The sequence below is a fragment of the Homalodisca vitripennis genome, chromosome X (genome assembly GCF_021130785.1).
Source record: "Homalodisca vitripennis isolate AUS2020 chromosome X, UT_GWSS_2.1, whole genome shotgun sequence".
In the NCBI taxonomy this organism is placed as follows: Eukaryota; Metazoa; Arthropoda; class Insecta; order Hemiptera; family Cicadellidae; genus Homalodisca; species Homalodisca vitripennis.
Window position 1 is genome coordinate 90,222,013 of NC_060215.1, and position 15,416 is coordinate 90,237,428.

Sequence of the window (15,416 nt, forward strand, 5' to 3'; positions counted from 1 at the left end):
ACAACAATGACGTTTTAGGCTCTGACGATGAGAATGTGTTTGGTGATAATGGGGATGAACAAGATGAAACCGCAGAAGATATCCTCGCTGCTTCTTACTTCGACAATGAACTTGACGTGGAGATCCAAGAACCTGCATTACCAGTAAGTGATTCTGATATTTGTCCAATTTGCAAATGGGAACATGTTGACTGTTTTGAACTAAAAGACTTTATATTTGATGATCCTAATTCTGGCCTACAAGTTGACTTTGAGGATAATATTGAAAAGGAAATAGATTTCTTTCATAAACTGTTTGATTACGATTTAGTTTCGCACATTGCTTCTGAGACTAATAAGTATGCCCAGCAGCAAATGAAAAATGAGGCAGGAATAAAAGAATTCTCCAAACTCAGACGCTGGACAGAAACAAACCCTGATGAGATGTATTGTTTTTTTGCAATTTTGCTTCTAATGCCCCATTGCAAGAAAAATTCACTAAAACTCTACTGGAGTACAGATCCACTCCTCAACACTCCCATATTCCCTCAGGTGTTCAGTCAGGATAGATTCCTATTGTTGCTTTGAGTATTACATCTTGACGACAATTCACTAGAGGCGGGGGGAGATAAATTATACAAAATCAGAACGGTTATCGAAACCCTACGGAGAAAATTTTTTGTAGCCTACTCTCCTAATAAGAACCTGGTCATCGATGAGAGCCTCATGCTATGGAAGGGTCGCCTGGGTTTCAAACAGTACATTCCGTCTAAACGCAAGCGGTTCGGAATAAAACTTTATGTATTGTGTGACAGCAGTTCAGGCATCGTCCTTGACTTTATTGTTTATACTGGCAAGACCACTGACTTGTTGAATGAAAACGAAGACGTCGGAGTGTCAGCAAAGGTTATCAGAACACTAATGCAACCCTACTTAGGACGTAACCATGTGTTGTACGTTGATAACTGGTACAGCAGTCCCGGCTTGTTCAACTGGATTCTTGAAAATGAAACAGCAGCTTGTGGAACTGTAAGACAAAATCGGAAAGGTCTCCCTTGCTTACCCAAAAAAATGAATAGGGGAGATTGTGAAATTAGGAGCCAAAAACACATGCTTTGTGTAAAATGGTGTGACCGCCATAATGTAACAATGCTAACAACAATCCACAAGCATGAAATGATTCCTGTGACTAAGCTTGGAAAGAATGTAAACAAACCAAGCTCTGTCATAGAATATAATAAGGATATGGGAGCAGTCGACTGCTCTGACATGATGATATCTTTCAATGACAGTGCAAGGAAATCAAAGAAGTGGTACAGTAAATTATTTTTCCACTTGATTGATATTGTTGTTTTGAATACATACAACATGTTTGTCACCAAACAAAACAAGAAAAGTGGGTTTTGTGACTTTAGACTAAACCTCATCCGACAAATATTGGAAACACATCACACTCCAAGAGAAGGAAGGCTGGTAGCCGCGGCGCCGTGGGTCGTGCCGTCGCCAGCCGCTACCAGATACCAACATCCGCTCCGCCTGACCGGCAGACACTTCCCCCGCCCACTGCCGACGCCAGAAGGTCAGACACAGAAGACACAAAAGAGATGCTACGTCTGTTCTCATTCCTCAAGCAGAGAAAAGAAGAGGAAGGATACGACGTTTGAATGTAAAGAGTGTGGTGTGCCACTGTGTATACATCCATGTTTCGAGCACTTTCACACAAAAAACAAATTTTAGCCTTTGTTTTTTTTCAACAAAAGTAAATGTTAGCTTTTTATAGAAATAATATCTGATTTTCATTACAAAATAAAACAACATTTTTCTTACTATCTTGGGAGTGTATTATGTTTCACATCCTTACTCCTATGAACAAATGATGTAGTGACGTTCCAGAATGTCATTACTCCTTAAAGGGTTAATACACCTGCGACACAGCGGTTAGATAAGCTTTTGTTAAGGAAAAAACTGGTTCTTCTTAATTGTGTCACTATCTGTCCACCTGAGCAATAACTTTTGATAGAACGGTTATAGAGATGAAAGAAACTTGGTATATAAGTCCTGATGGTCCAAGGGAGGACTCAGATTTCGGGATAAAAGGTAAAAAGACAAGAAAGTTGCCTTTTGACCCTTGACTTTCATAATGATTTCTATCAGTTCCTTTGATACTCTGCTGTATATGTTTATTTTTAACCAAAACATACAAAAAGGAATTGTCGTCATATAATAAATCAGTACAAAGAATCTTTAGATGGGAAAACTATAGTCATCCAAAGTGCATGAAAAACAGATTCTTTGCAAGGAAATATTTGTTTACTCAGTACAGTAATGATATATTGTAAAGTATCCACATGATCCAATTTAAATGCTTTTGTTGACAGACAATATACAAGTCCATAACACAAAAAATGCAAAAATTATTAGAACTTCAAAACATTTTCTAAAATTTGTAAATCTTTTCCATAGTGTACCATGTCCAAAATACTTATAAAATTCCAGTAGAATAATAATGATCAAATTTCACTTAAAATTTGAACAGAATTAAAAACAAATGTTATATAATAACACTTTTTAGTTTTATTACCCCTTTCACTATATACAAAGTAATGTTGTATAGTTTCTTAGTGATTTTATATTATTTAAGTGGTTGTGTAGTGATGAGGCTTTAATTACAAAAGTATAAAAACGACAATACTCAGACAATCTAGCAGAGAGGTACTCAATAGAAGTTATCTCATAATTTACGTTTTGTAAGTTTTTAACAAAAAATATCAATTGTTTTGTAACACATTTAACAAGCAAAACATAAAAACTTAATATATATTGAACCTCACACAAATTTACTTTAGCTCTCTTGAAAAACATTTAGTGACAACAAATTGAACACAATGGGTGTTAACACTAACTGCCCTTCAACTCTAGATAAATGTTAAAACCTCACCCTTAAGTCTGTTTGTGTTATTATTTAGAGAAATGATCTTAAACAGTTTAGTCAAAAATATTATAAATACCATTATCTACAACTGGTTTTGTCATTACTTTAGTTAAATGATCAGTTACCAACTTACATGCACCTTGATTAAATTGTAATTTATTAGTAAAGCAAAAAATAGTCTTGTCTGTGAAGGCTGACAGTTATAAACAATCTTAGCAACCGTTATGTAATTTAATGTTAACCAAACTTAGACATACAGTAGAAACAGAGAATAATACCCACTGATTTTGTTATATTTTAAGTACAGTGAATTTTTTTCACAAAGATTTATAACATTTTCATTAATGTAATATTTTTTTTGTGACTGTATAAACATTTTTGAAGCAATTGAAAAAATGGTCGGAGGTATCTGGCTCAGCTCAGTCAATTCTTCATATTTTATGTGTTAGTTTGTAGTAACAGTTCATCAGCCACATTTCTACACAAACCAATCATAATTTTTGTACGTAGGTTCATTCTACATTAACTGATCTGTATGTTATAGGAATTTGTGGTACAGGTTTTGTTTCAAGATGACGAGCATTAATTTTTAAATAATAAATAGCTGAATAGTTACTTTCCATTATTATAGCTTAACACTTTCACTGCTGCTTCCTATTTTTGACTTAACTTTATTACACTGCCACCCGTTTTAATGTTCTTTAAATAAATATAATTTTTTAACCAATTATTATAAGAAAACCATGGAATTTACATTTTTTCAAAAACTGAATTCTTCCTCTATAAAAATGCTCATGTATAAATATTTTCAAACAGAAAGTCTTGTTTTAAAACTAAAAAACATAAGGTTTTACAATTTTAAAGTTGACCATAGATCATCACTATGTACTAGTCTATAACATAAATATATTTCTCATTATTATTTGCTGTATTCAACATTGCTATTACTGTCACTATAGCTACATATATTTACAATTGAAATGCACTTATTTTTAAATAGTTTTTTAGTGTAGGAAGTCTTGAAACATGGTTCTTTGCAAATGGCAATTTTGCACTCGCTACACTAATAGGAAGTGTCTCTTCTTGCAGCCTTGCCTGATTGTTTTTAAGTTATCAAAGAGCATAATAAAAGTTGTTATTGCTATTTTGCTTATATTTCTTATTTAAGTTAAAAAAAAACACAATGTCAACAAATTACTAGAATCTACTGGAAGCCCATCAGTAATAAAATCAGGATCATTTTCTGTATCATCTTCGAATAAATCATCACTTTCAATGTTACTTGAAAATCTGAGTAACTCTTCTAGCACTTGATTGTCTTCAATACTGTCACTATTCATTTTATCCACAAAACAATTGTTGTAAACTAACGTAATAGGAAGCAAATCAATAACAATACAGACAACGAATTAGCAGAACGACAAAAAACAACGCGATGATGCATTTGTAAACAAACCACTTTTTTCCTATATTCCACATGACTGCAAACATTTCATAGATCATAATCCATAGTAATAAATAAAAACATGGAAATAGCGAAAGACTATCAATGCCAAAAGTCCAAACCCATTTAAATCAATTTTTATTACTATGAAAGATGTCAGCAGTCTATTGGATTCCATGCACGTCAGATAACATTGTCTGCAGTGAAAGTGTTAATGGCTGATTTAATGTTATTTAAATTTCAGTTAGGGTTTTGTGTTTCTCAAATTATAAATTAACTAAAATATGAATCTGTAATTCTGACATGACACTCCCATCTGAACATGCATACATGATTATTGGTGCTGTTTCAACTCTATCAAATTTGACTAATTTGGGGGCTTTGAAATAGATACACAAACAATGATTTTATTCTCAAGTTGTTACTTAAACCCTTGAAGCGCATAAAAATAGTTTCTGTAGCTATTATTGACAGTACTAACAAAAGGTAAAACTAACAAAATCATCTGGTTTCTAGGTATTGCAATCTAAGTTTACTCATCACGGAAATACTAGTAGCTCTTAATGCTTGTGGCTTATATTGTTTTTATTTAAATGCACAACTAATAATTAAAGCATTTCAATTGGTGCAACAAGATTCATCTCAAGTAATAAAAATTCTCAGCAACCAATTTTCTGTTGTTTCTTTTAAAGATAAGGATTTTGGATCCAGCACTTTTGACATTATTTTCAAAATAGGAGTGTTACAGGAGGTTTGCATATATTTGGACAACAAAACAATATACAAGAGTATTGGTGAAAACACCAAATGACTATGAGTTTTGTATAAATTAGGTGGTTGGTAGCTGTTTTGCTGCAATAATATGGATTATCTTTTCTTAATACTGTTCTCTCTGTAACTATATTTTGAGGCCATCATATCTGAGCTGAGAGCCATCAAGTGGATGCTGTAACACCCATAACCCCCTTCTCTTGGTTACATCACTAGATATTCCTCTTTAGGTATGTTGGTAAGAAATGTTTTTCTTACCTGAGGGTTGAGGCCTCCTCGGTGCATTGCTAAACGGAAAATACGGTGAGTCCGGGCTGAATGTTTCACTGGCAGTCCCATAGCTGTTAGTGTAAGCAGCCTACAACAAATAAGTTTCAAATCAATAAAGACGTATTTATTGTCACGTTGATTTTTTTTTCTGAGCATCATAAACATAGGCATAACATCCTAGCTGTGTTTGTTTGGAGGCATGTATGATTCTCTGGTTTTTTTTATAACTAACTGACGCTTTTGAAATGGCTTATTATATATACACAACTAAACAACTCTATCAACAGCAACAAAAGAGAATTTTGTAAATTATAAATATTCTATTCATTAACTATCTTAACTTTCCATATTCAGATTTTGTGTATTTGTCACCCACATTCTTGAAGTTAACATTCTACTCCAAATCTAATTTTACTTTAATATTGAATAAAAAAACATTATTATTACCACTACGAGTATTTTGCAATAGAAATCAGTGTGGATTGTTATAACTCATACCACATTTCTTCATTACGATTTTGTCATTGAAAATATTCGACGACTGGCAAACCCTGTTCACATCTCTGGCCACCAGCGGTCATAAATGTTAGCCTGCTGAACAAAATTATGTTTGCCATTACAGTTATATTTTTTCACAAAGGTGTACTGTAGACATTAATTTTAAAATAATTATTTTTACATAACAACAAACAATGTGAATGTTGAGTTTAGCTCTATTTCAACTTTTCATTTTTTTACTTAGGACAAGATGCTGAGAAACCTCTCATTGTACTTAGTCCTAAAAGGACCTTTTGCGCTTTGTTACTCCAGAGTAACAGGATATTCAGAATGAATAGGTTGGGGGTAGGGACTGTCTCTTATTGAGACCCCATGAGGAGGGATAGCAGACACGCTTTATCTCAGTCATGTCACCTTGGAAGAAGGGGAGGCCAGCTGTGTTCCAGTCTCTCCAGTCAAAGAGGCAGAGGACTCCCTCACTTTCACGCTAACAGCCTTTACCACTAAGGTAGCTCCAGCCACTCTAAACAGTCATCCTCCACAGTTAACTAGATCTATTGATTCATCCTTCCATGCCAATTTCTCAACATTTGCGGTTAGTGATGGACCGCTCCTAGACTACCATTTGGTTACTCAGATAAGGTTTTTGCTGTACCCAGGCTAGGTTGATCTGGAAGGTATAAACAAGCCAGAAGTGACCTTTCTTCAGGGGACAAGAAGACAAGCTTGACTACTGGAATCTGGAGTCCACGTCCGTCTTTAGTTGTGCATTTGATGTAATAATGAGAACACCTTTTTCATTCTGATTACACATTTCTGTAGGGTACACCAGACAGAGCTCTCTTGTAGCCTAGGTGTCTCTTTGTCGAAATGATGCAACATGAACATGATGCATAAGAACTCATTGTGTTCCAGAGAGTATGTTTGGAATATTGAGATCATGGCAACCATTAAGTAGTATTACAGAGGAACTCAACTGTTTCAGTCTTGCTGGAACTCTTCAGACGAACATGGACTTAAATTCCAGGACCCAACCAAGTCTGTGACAATGTCAGACCTCAGACGATGCACTAGACGAACGGTGATCTGAAGCTAAACGACATTCACACTAAATCAATATTTCCCACTATAGCTGTATTATGTGTAGAACTACATACATCTGGCAATGATTTTGTTTATAAGCTTCATAACCTTTACTTGTAATTTCACACTTGGCAACACCACTTCGAGTTGGGATGTGATGGGGCCAATTCAATGATGCCAGAGTCACTTGACTGTGTTCACAACAGTTTCCCAGCTCTGGTAATTGGTTAAATATTAATAAAAGTACTATCCAAAGAAAACATACATATAGAGAAATGCTCAATGAAAATACCCGATTAAGTAACTACTGCTTGAATGATTTCTAAACTTGTCATTAGTGTCACTTATCACTTTTAATAACATTAACTTATCATTCAGGCTATAGCCAGGAGGAGTGCCTACTGTCTTCAGCAAGCGGGACTCTGGTCGGGCTGCAGTGGTGGGCACTGTAGAATTAGCATCCTGATTCAGTGGGATGCTCTGCACATTATCTCTGAACAGATGCCACAAAAATTTTCCTTTGACAAACCCTTTAGGATTGTGATACCTCATACGGACGATTGGTTGGAGGGAAAACCTCTTCCACCAGCGGAGCTTGAATGGTTTACAGACAGCTCTAAAACAAAAAGTGGTACAGGCGCTAGAATTTTAGGGGTGAGACCATGCAGGGAGCTGGTGGTCCCTATGGGTCCTTATCCTACAGTTTTTCAGGTGGAGGTCACAGCCATTATGGAATGTGCTTGTGAGAATCTTTGTCTGCGTTATAGGATTAAGATGATCAATATTTTCACGAATAGTCAGGCAGCACTGATAGCACTGGACTCTTGTGTGTTCAAATCCAAACTTGTCTGGGATTGCTATCAAGTCGTTTCTTCCCTTGCCAGAACAATGTGCCAGAGGGGATCCCTGGGAATGAAAAAGCTGATGCCCTGGCCAACCGGGGCTCAGCGTCAGTTATGACAAGCCCTCAACCGTTCTGGGGTATTCCAAGGTGTGAATCCTTGTATACCGTAAACAATATACATTATATGGTAAAAGTCAGCCATTTAGTCTAAAATTTTGCAAACATACCACAATGTCACATTCATACATACATATTTTGCATTCATTAATTCCAGTCACTCACCAATTTTCACCATTTTCAACGCCAGGGTCTATTTTCAAAATGGGTGGTCTCCCTGTTACATGCCAAGAACTCGCCGACATTATAAAATACCATTGACGCTAAAAAGCATTTAAGACGGGTTTTTAACGCCTTAGGTGTTGGTGCATTTTTAATGGAAGCTGGCAATCTGTTGATAAAATGGACACCTGCTTGCGAAGGCAAGTGTTCATAAACCACCGTTCTGTTTTCCAGAACGGTAGTTGTCTCTGCCTCTTGTCTCATATCCGTGCACGTCACGGCCCCTCATCAGAGTACATTTGGACATACAGAATGAAACTGTTTCCAGGATGTACAGACAGGGCAGAGTCAACAGTTGCAAGTGTTTGAAGGCTGGTCGGCACAACTCTCTATAACTCAATTTTGCAATTATTCGAATCGCTTTCTTTTGAAGTTTGAAGTCGCCTTCTCGGGTTATGGGTCTGATCACATGACATGGTCACCTGAGGAAGCATCTTCACAGAGTTGGCATTCTTCAGGAGGATCCGCTCTGCAGAATGCGTGATGAGCAGGATGAAACTGCCGAACACTTGCTCTTTGATTGTCCTACAATAGCAAGGGAGCGGAATGCCATCTTTGGTAGTTTGGACAAGGGTGGTGAATTTCCCCACGAGGACCTGATAGGTTGTTTTCGGCAGTTTGTGGAACTGCTGAAATGGTATGGTAGGCTTCTGGGTGCGCAAAAGGCCCTTGAGGCTTATGTTCATGGCAATAGGCCAGCCCATAGAAGAAGAAGGAGAAGGGATAATTTAAAAACAACATTGATTTAAACCTAGTATTGGTGAAGCAACAAGCAAATGTTGATTCATGCGATACCTGGATATGGTGAATTAACACGTACATGGTGCTTCCACCAATTCGCTAATTCAGCTACATAAAGAATAGTTGTCGTAATATTTTTGGTACTAATCGAAATAAGATTCCAATCTGTAACTATCAATAGGTTTTATCCTCTTTAGTTGTGAAAATTGAATGCAGTAAGAAAAATATTAATACCAGGTATTTGTCACCTTGAATTTACATCATTAAAAACAAATAAGTATTGAATATTTAATTTCTTTGCGTGACAAGCTGTAATGTCTAAATCTCTAAATCAAAAGCAAATATCTTAACTGAAGAGAAAAATTCTTATTCTTTTATTACTGTAAACGAAATACAGATTGCAAAAACCTTTTATATTATATATAAATATTCTTGTATATACTTGTAAATATGTAATTCAGAAGTGCCATTTTTGCATTTAAATATACCATCCATATTATTTAGTTTACAACATTATTCTTTGAGGAGTTACCATAAAAGAGAAATCCGGTTAGACGAAGAAATGCTTGAAAGATTTATATACAACAAGTTTATTTTGGTTTACTGAAAGGCTCAACCAATATTATGCTTTGGATGTATCCAAGACCAACTAAGGAAAACTTCAAACTCCATACATTCACAAATATGTTGTACGAGTATACGTGCATGCGCATGCATTCTTGTGTGTGCGTGTGTGTGTGTGTATATATAAAGTTAATGAACTCTACATATTTAACCCTAATGCTGACAATCGTCGATTAGTCATGGCGTCACTATTTCACTTATTATAGTACGAAAACTCGTATCAACATGAATTGGTACCATTGTAAACATCAGAATCTATAGTGTCTGCAGACTTTTTGTTCAATAGTCATAGCTAGTGGATGGTTAAGGCAATCAGCTGTTTATAAGTGGAATTTATTTTCAACTCTGATGTTATAGCCCGGCACAGTTGTCTGTTGTGGTTATTATGTTAATTTACTACATTCGATAACTGCAAGCATTTATTGATTATTGCATAAAACATGTATATTATGATCCTGAATGTTCTTATGTTAGTAGTTTAGTAAATAATACCGACAGTAATATATTTGTTTACTAAATTTAGATGCATATCGTAATTTTGTTTCAGCCCAAGCCATAAATAGAACCATTACAAACAATACAGAAACTAACTATTCAATTATTTTTTCACTGTAAATATAATTTTTTTTACTTATTTTTCCTTTCTAAGAAGTTTGTTTTTCATATGGCTAAAACAAATATGTTTTTTGGTTACTAAACTTCAAATTGATGACAATGAAGAAAAATACCTTATATTACACACAAAAACAGGCTGCCATTAACAAGTGAAATGACTGTCATTACTAGTGTTAAAAGAGAAAACTTAATCTAAGCTTAATCAAAGATATGTTAAAAACAAACTCACCATTCCATTGTCCATGCTATTAAAAGGTGATTGGAACCCAGGTTTCTCTGGAAAAACACAAGTTCTATAAGTATAGTAAAGAAAGGATTCATTTATCATGTGCCTCATTACAACACACACACCACACTCATTACTTTACATACGCCCTGTCACATCTAGTCATGTGGTCATTACGTACCATACTTGCAGCTATAATGACTAAATTTAATTTATCCATAAAACAATTGATTATTAAACTAGCCTACGCCTAAGCACCCTTAACTCTACAATGACTATAAAATACTACTGTATCAATATTCCACATTTTGAAAAACAGACTAACCAGATTGAACTCGTGCTACATCAAAATTTTAGTTCTATTTAGGATTAGCTTGAATTAACCTTTCGAGTAGTTAATTGACATGTTTTCCTGCCTACGGTACAATTTTACAATCACTCACATAGTTTACAGCGGAATCGAAAGACCATTGAAAAATGTCAACATCTAATTAATTGTACATTCCGCATTCATTTTTTCCTAAGCCTAATATTATTTAATGCAATTATAATTCGGTGTTATTTTTCTCAATGTACATGCATTTTTCCAGATTGCAATTTAATTCTTGTAACTTCCTTATTTTTCAGTTATTTCCATGTTTCAGATGTAATCTTTTGTAACATTTTATCAAAAAGAAAAAAAACCAAAAGTATTTGTTGTGCACTTCAGTTTGTATTAAATTTAGAACAAACCATGATGAAGGGAAGAAAAACTAAGTGTTCTAAAATATTATGCATAATGAGAAGTTTATCAACATGCCTGTTAGTAACAAACTTAGTTATACCCTACTGAAAACAATTGCTAATATGCATGAGTTCTCGAAGAGAAAAGTATATGTAGCAAGTAGCATCTTGCCAAGCCAAAAAGTTATTTTTTTCCTAAAATATGTTTAGTGGTAGGCTTAGTCAAAATTACATGTATATACAAAATGTACAATACAAATTTTAACACATGTTACATGTTTTATATTAAATCCTTTTTTATGTCTAATAAAAGAAATTAATACTGTAACCTATTGTTAACATAATGAAAATTGTTGTATGTTTCAAAATAATAGACTGGTAAATTTCATGTTCTAAATATGGTTAGTGAAAATACAAACCAAAAACTAATCAAATATTGTGAAAATGAAAATATATACAGTTGACTCCAGCAAAAATATTGGAACAGCTATTTTGTCTTCAATTTTTGGTTTTGTTCAATTTGTTTGGCCTTGTTTCTTAGTTGTTTTTTGCCATATTTTGTTGTAGAGTTTGTTTTATAATGTTTTCTTAATTTTTATAATGTTCATAGTATAAGTAGTAAGTGCATTAAAGAAAGACTGCAGATCATAGCAGTGAGGTAGACCGTAAACTATTACACATGTTTCTTTACATTTTGATAATAGTTCACTCAATTCTTGTGACATTTGTTTTATTTTATAGCAAATTATAGTGTAATTACAAATAACAGTTCTCCTTCAAAAATAATTGTTTGTTTTTTTAGATAGTACATGTCAAAACTAACTGCACACAAATATGTAAATATATGTATATATATACATATATATATATATATATATATATATATATATATATATATATATATAAACTAACACATTACTGACTCATCACAAAATCCCTGATACTCACAACGCATTTACATGGAACTTCATACATGTTCATAAATATATTGGATACCAAACCTCGAAATATATATTAAAAATTAAAAACATTTGTTTAAAATAAATTATATGCTTCTTGATAATATCTTGTTTGAACCCACAAGATTATGGGTTTGCTAGAAAGAGAAGAATTAGTTGTCAAACAGTGACTTATTCTAATGACTATCACAGATTTTAGTGATGTTTGGGAACTGGTTAACATTCCTGCCGATCCTACGGTTGGAGTTGCAACTGGTGCCTAGTAAACACATAAAGTGTATTTGATATATATATATATATATGTGTGTGTGTGTGTGGGTGTATGTATGTGTGCGTGTAAATTAATATTTTTGTCCCTAAATAGCATATTATCTAAGAAAGTATTTAATCCTTAGTAAAATGCAATCAAATATCTTAATGATTACTTGAATTAATACCATTTTAATTAAAATACTACAAAATATGCATTTTGGGCCTGGCCTTTTTCGATATACTAAATTTGTTTATCACTGATAACTCATTAACAAATTTGTAAAAGCATCACAATGTAACAATGTTTTACAGCATCACTTTTAAGCATGCACAATTCAGTCTTAGGGCTATTATATAAATGCATCTAAAGTTTATATATATATATATATATATATATATATTATATATATATATATTTATATATATATATATATATTTATTATATATATATATATATTATATATATTTATTTATTTATTTATTTACACACACAAACCCACCTACCCTAGCCTGGAAAATAACTTATTTAATGTGAAAAGTTGAAAGAAGACTAATCACAAGCAACAAGTCAATCATGCCCCTAGGTGTTTTATAACAGTTCTATGCTCTTAACTTCATCTATAACAATTACTCTCAGAGAATTTATTTATAATAGACTGTAATGGAATAGCCCCTCTTTATAGAAAAAGAGGATTGTTTTAAACAATTTATCATATAGAAACACAGCTATTACTTAATATCCTACATTATAAAGTTCGCACCGTTTAAAATCTAACAAAAACACAACTAAAAATTGGTTTATACCAAACCATCCAAGATAATGGTTTATTTTTTATTGATTTGATAAACACCAATGTCTTATACAATGATACTAGTTTTGCTACAATGCTACTAAAAGGCCTATATCAAATGTTTTAGTAAAAGGATTTCTAGTATGTGAGGGAATACTGACCGTCTTGATTTTCATATTACCAGTGGTTCACAACATTTTGATGTGGCCTAGTCACATGTTCATACCAGCACCCAACCTCACAACGACAAAAATAAACTTATACACACCAAAATACAAAAATCTAAGCACATTAGTGTAGGTCTCTTGTTTTAAGCTCTTAAAAATATGGTTTAATTTACTAAGCTTATTACAAAAAGAACAACAATGAAATTTTAACCGTTTTTATGTGGCCTATTTATAATGGATATCCAAGAGTTTAACTTCTCATACAAAATTAAACATTTAAAATTTGTATTATTGCACAACTCAACATTATTAACTACAAACTGTAATTATCCAATTGTGCTTGTAAGATTAACCAACAAAAATAACATTACAAAGAAATCTTTAACCATTTTTCTTTTACAGCAAAATCGAAACCAAAATTACTAAATGGTGGATGCTACCTATCTACTAGTTTGTGCATCACAAAGACTAGGAATGCACTGCCTGACCTCAAAGTCAGTTTATTAAATATTTGCAAAAGACCAACACACAACATTGTTATTGTGTTCCTTTCCAATCTTTTTGACTAAGAACACCAGATTTGTTCGCTCTATGATGAGGCTGACAAATAGTATATATCTGTTGTTGGTAGTTATAACCTTCGCAAAGCAAATGTTTTTGTTTAAAAACAATGGAAATGATGAAACACAATGAAGTGTTTACAAAGACAATTTTATACTTTTTATTAAGGATATTTTATTACCCACTGCATTACTGCTAATCTGTACTCTCACCCTTAAATGAGCAAATAAGCAATGTTTTACATGGTGCAACTAAAGCTTGACGCAACACCTAGTTTTAAATAGGCCTAGGCCTACTTAAGAAAGAATTTCCCCAGGGAGAAATTATACCCTATGAGCAGTGAATCATTCCATGGAAACCACAACGTATTACTAATATCTAATTGTCAACATCTCTGTATTAATTTAAAACTTCTAATTATGGATGTGATTTCATATAATGGTTAAGAAATGTGCCCTAACTAGGATTCTAAACTGGTTATAACCACAAAAACAACCCTTCAATTAAGAGTTCAGGATAATTATATTTGATTCTTAATAAGAATTTCACTAGGCATTACAATTGTTTGTTTACTTTTTAATAAGGCTTAACAAACATAACACAAAAGTAAATAAACATTGAAAAACAATAAAATCTCTGATTGTCCTGTCTTTTTGAAAATCAAAGTGCCTTTGCATTTCCTTAAAAACTTTAACGCTTAACTAATGATGGCAAAACATAAAGCTAAATTTTTGGATCATATGCTTATAGATAATAAAGTAGCAATGGCATTTCATTATTTTAATGTACATGAAATTATCGTGTACGACAACAAAACTAATCCCACTCATAAGCTTCATGGGTGAAGATGTACACACCACTGCAGTATATTTTTTCTTACGGATACAAGCTTGTAAATAGCCTAAATTTTGAACTATTCTTAAGAAATTGTATTTAACTTATAAACTTACCGGGTTGTTTGTTGGCGATTTTATTGAAACAGTTTTGAAATACTTCATATAAATGCATAGGCTCATCATCACTGGTAGCCATCTTGAAATCCACAACAAAGCGACTAACTCTGACTGACTGCTAGAAAAAATCGTAATCTCAATCTGTAATCTAGTGATTCCAGTCAACAGACTGACAGAGTGCAATAAAGTTAATCTTAGCCTAGTAAAAATAAATAAATGAGATTTTAGGTAATGTATATAACTAAATAAATAAAGCAGTCGGCTATTTTGTTGTATTCAGTGTTTTATAATAAGAGTACCTTTTAATCTTTGTAAATTATAAATTTAATGCAAAAACACGTCTTAAAAGTGTCTTCTAAACACACTTGGTGGATAGCTTAATATAGACCTACAAAGTATAAAAAAATTATATTTTTACAATGTTTTTCTACAGTTATCTCTATTGAACATTGCTAAAACCCTTAACTATATGACAGAATTTCCACTACAAGACATCGTAGTGAGCTGGGCTCTCTTTGTTAAACAATGTTAAATGTACTGTAAAGGGATATACGAATACCACTATATCGTTTTAATACGTCATTCGACGTCATGAGTACAAAACGATGAGTTAAAAAACTGATGAGTCTATTAAATCAACAGTCC

At 33.2% G+C, this 15,416-nt stretch overlaps 1 protein-coding gene across 6 annotated transcripts in view; it reads right to left on the reverse strand.

Moving 5' to 3' along the window:
- The window catches only part of LOC124369333 (protein daughterless), a 142,148-nt gene extending 127,266 nt beyond the window's left edge, over positions 1–14,882 (reverse strand). For all 6 annotated transcript variants that reach the window (XM_046827299.1, XM_046827298.1, XM_046827294.1 and 3 more), the window contains exons 1-3: positions 14,769–14,882; positions 10,369–10,415; positions 5,384–5,483 (exon numbers count right to left, since the gene is read on the reverse strand). In XM_046827299.1, the coding sequence (XP_046683255.1) occupies positions 5,384–5,483; positions 10,369–10,415; positions 14,769–14,850 (229 nt within the window). In that variant the 5' untranslated portion in view covers positions 14,851–14,882. The remainder of the gene's footprint in view (positions 1–5,383; positions 5,484–10,368; positions 10,416–14,768) is intronic.
- Positions 14,883–15,416: the final 534 nt, after the last annotated feature.